This window comes from Chelonoidis abingdonii, chromosome 1 (genome assembly GCF_003597395.2).
Source record: "Chelonoidis abingdonii isolate Lonesome George chromosome 1, CheloAbing_2.0, whole genome shotgun sequence".
NCBI lineage: Eukaryota > Metazoa > Chordata > Testudines > Testudinidae > Chelonoidis > Chelonoidis abingdonii.
In genome coordinates this window covers 372,404,812-372,411,250 of record NC_133769.1, presented here as the reverse complement: position 1 = coordinate 372,411,250, position 6,439 = coordinate 372,404,812, and the positions used below count along the sequence as shown (strand labels likewise).

The 6,439-nt window shown below is 48.4% G+C and overlaps 1 protein-coding gene across 1 annotated transcript; it reads left to right on the top strand.

The window, feature by feature from the left end:
* Positions 1–657: 657 nt before the first annotated feature.
* Positions 658–1,701, top strand: LOC116821991 (olfactory receptor 52R1-like). Its single transcript, XM_032775550.2, has one exon. It carries the CDS (start codon positions 673–675, stop codon positions 1,699–1,701), a length of 1,029 nt encoding a protein of 342 aa, XP_032631441.1. The 5' UTR covers positions 658–672.
* Positions 1,702–6,439: the final 4,738 nt, after the last annotated feature.

Sequence of the window (6,439 nt, the reverse complement as noted above, 5' to 3'; positions counted from 1 at the left end):
TACTCCTTCCTAGACAGTCTCTTCCCATTCTGTATCTGTGAAACTAATTGTTCCTTCCTAAGTGGAGCACTTTGCATTTGTCTTAAACTTCATTCTGTTTACCTGAGACCATTTCTCCAATTTGTCCAGATCATTTTGAATTATGACCCTGTCCTCCAAAGCAGTTCCCATCCCTTCCACTTTGGTATCATCTGCAAACTTAATAAGCGTACTTTCTATGCCAACTTCTAAGTCGTTGATGAAGATATTGAACAGAACCGGTCCCAAAACAGACTCCTGTGGAACCCCACTTGTTATACCTTTCCAGCAGGATTGGGAGCCATTAATAACTACTCTCTGATGCCTATTAAGGTTTTACACACCAACACATGTAGGAATTTCTGATGCATGGAGCACCATAAAATATAGAATTGGCATTAGTAGGGTCAATCGTACATATTCATTTCTCTGAATAACATTTTTCAGTGTGTGAAGAGTGACCAATCTGCTTCACCCTGAGAACAGCCTCCAGTAGTGTGTGTTGTCTCTTATATTCATATGGTCTCTCTATCCAGGCATTTGTACGGCGACCATCACCCTAGACACTGGGCAGATACATGAAGTCAGGGGATCATACAGTACATGCACTAGACACCGTTCTGCCTCAGAGTTGGACACCTTCTCCTCTACTCCATGTCAGATTCCAACAAAACCGACTTCACCAACCCCTCCACCTTCATTCTGCTGGGCATTCCTGGACTGGAGGCGGCCCATGTCTGGATCTCCATCCTCTTCTGCACCATGTATGACATAGCCATTTTGGGGAACTTCACTATCCTATTCATTGTGAGGACGGAGCCGAGCCTCCATGGACCCATGTACTATTTCCTCTGCATGCTGGCCGTCAGCGACCTGGTCCTGACTACATCTACCCTCCCCAAACTGCTGAGCATCTTGTGGTTTAATTCCAGGGAGATAGAATTCAGTGCCTGCCTTACCCAGCTCTTCTTCGTTCACTGCTTCTCAGGGATTGAGTCTGGGATCATCGTGGCCATGGCTTTGGATCGTTATGTGGCCATCTGTGATCCCCTGAGACATTCCACCATCCTGACAAACCCTGTGGTGGCCAAGATTGGCCTGGCCGTGGTGCTGCGCAGTGTCATATTCACATTGCCCTATCCCTTCCTGGTGAGGCGGTGGCAGTATTGCAGAACCAACATCATCCCTCACACGCACTGTGAGCATATGGCCGTGGTGAAGCTGGCCTGTACCAACATCCACATCAGTAATTACTACGGACTCTTTGCACTATCCTTTGGGATTGGTCTGGATTTGTTTTTTATCTCTGTGTCCTATATCCAGATCCTCAGGGCCATCTTCAGACTCCCCACAAAGGATGCCCAGCTCAAGACTTTTGGGACCTGCAGCTCCCACCTCTGTGCCATCTTAGCCTTTTACATCCCAGGTCTCTTCTCCTCTCTTTCATACAGGTTTGGGCACAATGTACCCCTGCATTTCCACATTCTCCTTGCCAACATGTACTTATTGTTGCCCCCCATGTTAAACCCCATCATCTACGGGGTGAAGACCAAACAAATCCGGGACAGGCTGCTCCAGCTCTTTCGTCATAAATGGATTCAACTTCTCTCCTGGTGCTCTGGCTCTCAGACCGAGATCCGTGCACAGTTGGCTGGTGACATGGTGCTGGGCCCTCTTCCCTGAATCACTGACCGGGCAGCCAGAGAGACATTAAACCCTTTCCTGAACGTTCTGTGCTGTGTCAGCGTGACAAACTGAGGAATTGGTCTGTGTACAACTCATTAACCTATAGGGTTTCCACCTTTCTCATTGTAATTCTAATTATAACTGCACACCTGAGGACTTTCACCCTGCCCTGCCTCTTTCACCAAGGCTCCACCCCACTCTGCATCTTCCCTCAAGGTCCCTCCCACTTCTATGTCATTTCTCCCAAGGCTCTGCCCCTGTCTTTCACTCCTCCCCTCCCCCCCCCGCGACACACTCTGGATTATCTTTCATGGGTCCCTCTTGGGGTGCAACCTGGAACTGGGTACAGCTGACCCCTCTGTCTTGACAATCTGTGATCCCTCTTGCACTGTGACATTGTGACAAGCTGCAAAGCACTCCAAGATTACGCTCACATCAATGTTCACTGGCAGAGACCCCACTCAGCTGTGTCCATGGATGCTCTTTCCAGCCACTGCATGAACCCACAATAGAGAGGCTACAGCCAAAATGCTCCCAACTCTCCAGACTAAAACCCCAGACCTCTACCGTCCTGCCCTGGTCAAAACCTGACCCATATGAATTTATTACCCAGTCTGCCACTTCCACAACGGAAAGTGGATGTGCACCAACTCTTCTTCATGAGCTGAGATTTTTCCCCTTTGGATTTTAAACAACACATAGTGTTTTAGGTAAAATATAAAATAGAGCAATTAACTATGTAAAGTTAGATTTGAAGTGATAGCAAAAAGCTGAAAGTAGATTGCCATGCGAAATAAAACAAAACCACAACCTAAGGCTACTGTACTAGTTAGTATTTGAGTCAAGCAGGGTCTCACCCAGTCAGATAGCACCAACAGGTTTGCTTTTTCAGGCAGGCTTCCTTCTTCTCTGCTTGAGATCAGCACCTCCCCCAGTTCAGTCTTTTCCCTCCGGTACTTTCAGGTGTGTTGTTGTAGGGAGAACGAGGGTCCCATCATTATTTTATTTCCCCCAGTAGAGAAGTCTCTGTCTGGGGTGGTGGTGAACCACACCACCTCACTGCACCCCCTTTTATATCTTCTTCCAACTTTCTGGAAAGCCCTTTTGCTGTGATCTGTATCAAACAGCTCTGACTGTGTAGTGCAGTAGTTTTCAAACTTTTTTAATGGTGACCCCTTTCACATAACAATCCTTTGAGTGTGAGCCCCTTAGAAATTAAAAACATATTTTTATATATTTAACACCATTGTAAATGCTGAAAGGAAAGTGGGATTTGGGGTTGTCATGGTTTCCCCCACTCTGAACTCTGGGGTACAGATGTGGAGACCTTCCCAAGGTACAAATTCCTCAATGAGCTCAGTCACTTCACAAGAAGGTTATGAAGTGACGTGATTGGATTCATTCAGGACTTAGAGAATAGAAACTTGATAACAGCGGGATCTTAAAGCTAGCAAGCAAAGGTCTAACAAGAGTCCGTGGCTGGGCATTGAAGGTAGAGAAATTGAGACTAGAGACAAAGTGGACATTTTTTACACTGAGTGTAATTGACCATAGGAACAATTTAGCAAAGACCAGGTTGTGTCTCCATCACTGGCCATGTTTCAATCAAGATGGGATGTTTTTCTCAAAGATCTGCTTGAGTTCAAACAAGAATTTATCCAGGGCAGTCCTACAGCCTGGGCAATGCAGGAGGTCAGAGCAGAAGATCACCATCATCCCTTCTGGCCATATAATCTACAACTCTCTCTAGAGTCCCCTGCAAGGATAATATTTGTGTGGGTCTCAGTCTGGGTCCTTGTCACACCCTGGGTGCCACATTTCGGGTCTGGGCAGGGTGAAAGGAACACAGAAAATTCAAAGCTCAATGGTGCTTCTTACTCAGTGCCACGGGTAGGAAATGAACCAGACTCCCTGTGATTCTTTGTGCACCCCTACGCCTCTCTACATAACACTCCCAGAGTCCTTCAGTGCACGAACCAACTCGTTGTGTCTGGTGCTTTGTATCTATCATTCCAGGTGCACTGAATTTGGGCTGAAATATAATGTGAGACTGAAGAATGGGATGGGTGCCATCTCCTGCTCCAACCCCATTGATCTGAGTAATGAAGGCTTCAGTTAACTGTCGATAGTTGCATAGGCGCTGACTCTGTGGGTGCTCCGGGACTGGAGCACCCACGGGGAAAAATTGGTGGGTGCTTTGAACCCACTGGCAGCTTCCCGTCCTGCCCTCCCTCTCCAGTTCACATCTGCCTCCACTTCATTCCCTGAATGTGCCTGTTTCTGCCCGCTTCCTCTGAGCGCTTGCACCGTGAAACAGCTGGTTCACGAAGCAAGTGCTGAGAGGGATGGAGGAGGAGGGGGAATGCAGCCCGCTCAGGGAACAGGCAGAGCCAGGTTGGGAATTTGGAGAGCGGTCCAATAGGGGAAGGGAGGGGGAGGCGGAGGGGTCAGGGCAGGGCTGTGGGCGGGGCAATGGGCACGAGCACCCACCAGTGCCAATGAAAGTTGGCGCCTGTGCATAGTGGCAGGTTGGGCTCATTAGCTTCAGCTCCATATAAGGGGACTGTTGGCCCCTTCATAAAACTTAGTGAGGGTTTTTGGCTGGCCAGCTCCCAGTACCAAAAGGAATGGTCGATGGGAAACAGGAGACTGAGACTAACAGGCCCCAGGGGCAGTGGGGAGAGGCCTGGGGAAAAGCAGCCAGGGAGCTAAGGAAGAGTGGGGCTGGGGCTGGAGCATTCTGGGGCCACATGCTGTTAGCAGCTGGGGAGAGTGATGGCGACCCTTGGCAGAGGCAGCCAAAATGTCTTGCAGGCTGGACTGGGGGTCTGATGCTGGGAAGAAGGGACCTGCCACCTGAAGCCTGAGGGTGTGTGACCACAACCAGGGGACCCCAGCCAGGGCCTGGCAGGGAGGCTTGGCACATGTGAGGAACAGGCTGTGAACTCCCCTTGCATTACAGAGACAGCTCTTTGTGATGTCCAGTACCCACAGAGAAGGGTTTTCTTTGCCTTTAAACTTTTTCATTTTTCCTCATTTTTAATTGATTTGTGTTTAATAAATTGTATTGGATTGAACTATATGTGACGATGAGTGGGTCAGGGAAATGCCCAGAGCAGAGAGAGCACCCCAGAGTGGCGACACCCTAGCCCCTCTCCCAAGTGACCATGACAAGATTGAGGGTCGAGCCCCCAGGAATCCTTGGGGTTATGAGCACTCTGCCGCACAGGAGAGTGGAAGGGGAGCCCTCGAGGTCAGGGAGGCCTCTGAGTAAAGGGAGTTGTAGCGAGGACTCAGATCCTTTCTCTAGCCCATTCCACCAGGGTGGTGTATAAGCCAGGAAAGTTCCCCACAATAATGGGACCTTTCCACCACTTACATAGTTGGCATCATTAAGAGAATCCTATTCATAGGATCTGCCCCAATGGTTTACTGGTTGAATTCTGGTAGCACTGTCCAGGCCTGGTCAAGAACCCCACTATGGCTGGAATTGAAGAACTACAGACCCAGTTTGCTGAACTTCAGTGCAGATTATCAGAGGAAGTTGAGGTATGAGAACAAGTTAGAACTGAACAGAGAGAAACCTTGTCACTGGCTAAGGCGTATTAGGCCAACAGGCAGCAGAAGCTGAGAAAAGCCCTACTATTAATGTCCCATGGGAGCAGAAAGTCACAGCGTTCAATGGCTTTACAATTAGACCAGGAGACATTACGGTAGAGGAGCAGGTCAGTCTGTGAAGGCGGCTAAGAGTACCTGAAGAAGATTTTGTGGACTCATAGAAGTACACCTCAAGGATCAGGAGAAGGCCACCGTAAAGTTCATGGCAATGACAGACAAGAAAGAAGTGGAAAAGATATTTTAACTCCTCCTAGAAGTGTACAGAGACAAGGAACCTACTGGAACCCAACTAAAGGATTTCTTTAGAGAAAGCAAGAGCCGGGTGAAACTGTCAGGGCATACATCCATGACCTCCTGAGCAAAGTAGGGTGATGAGACCCTCAACGAGTTCCAGACTCAAATATGGTTCTGAAAGAGCAGTTAGTGCTGGCATTCAGGGATGATTCCTTCCATTGTGAAATGAAAAGGAGGTTTAAGGAAGGGCCCAGTAAGAAGTTCCATGAAGTTATGCAGGCTGCTATTATGTGGTCCGATGAACAGGAAGTCCCTGTGGAACAGATGGCCTAGCCCAATTCCCATACACAAGGTGGGGGCCTAGTGAATGCAACTGCTGTGGAAAAAACCCTCCTCCACACACCGTTAACATAGGAAAGTTTAAGTGAAGCTTTCCAAAAACTGGTGGTCCAAAAGGAGGAGATGCTGAAAGTGATGAACGAGGTGATGACAGAAAAAATCCCAATTAGTATGCCAAAGTATCCAAGAGCACCAGTGTAATGGGTTGGGTCACAGAGACCCCCTTGAGACTGCCAGCTGATGTGCTGAGACTACTTCTGAGACCATTTTCCATGTCAGCTTGGGACTTCAGAACCCTGCCTTTTTGAGCCAGACATGCTAGCCTGCTGCTACACAGACCCAGGTCGGAGCCACGTCCTGCAAACCTGCAGGCTTTTACTGAAAACAACTTAGCAAGTACTCCTGTCTCCAGCACCCAGATTCCCAGTTCCAAATGGGATCCAAACCCCAGATAAATCCATTTTACTCTGTATAAAGCTTATACAGGGTAAACTCATAAATTGTCCACCCTCTATAACACTGATAGAGAGAGATGCACAGCTGT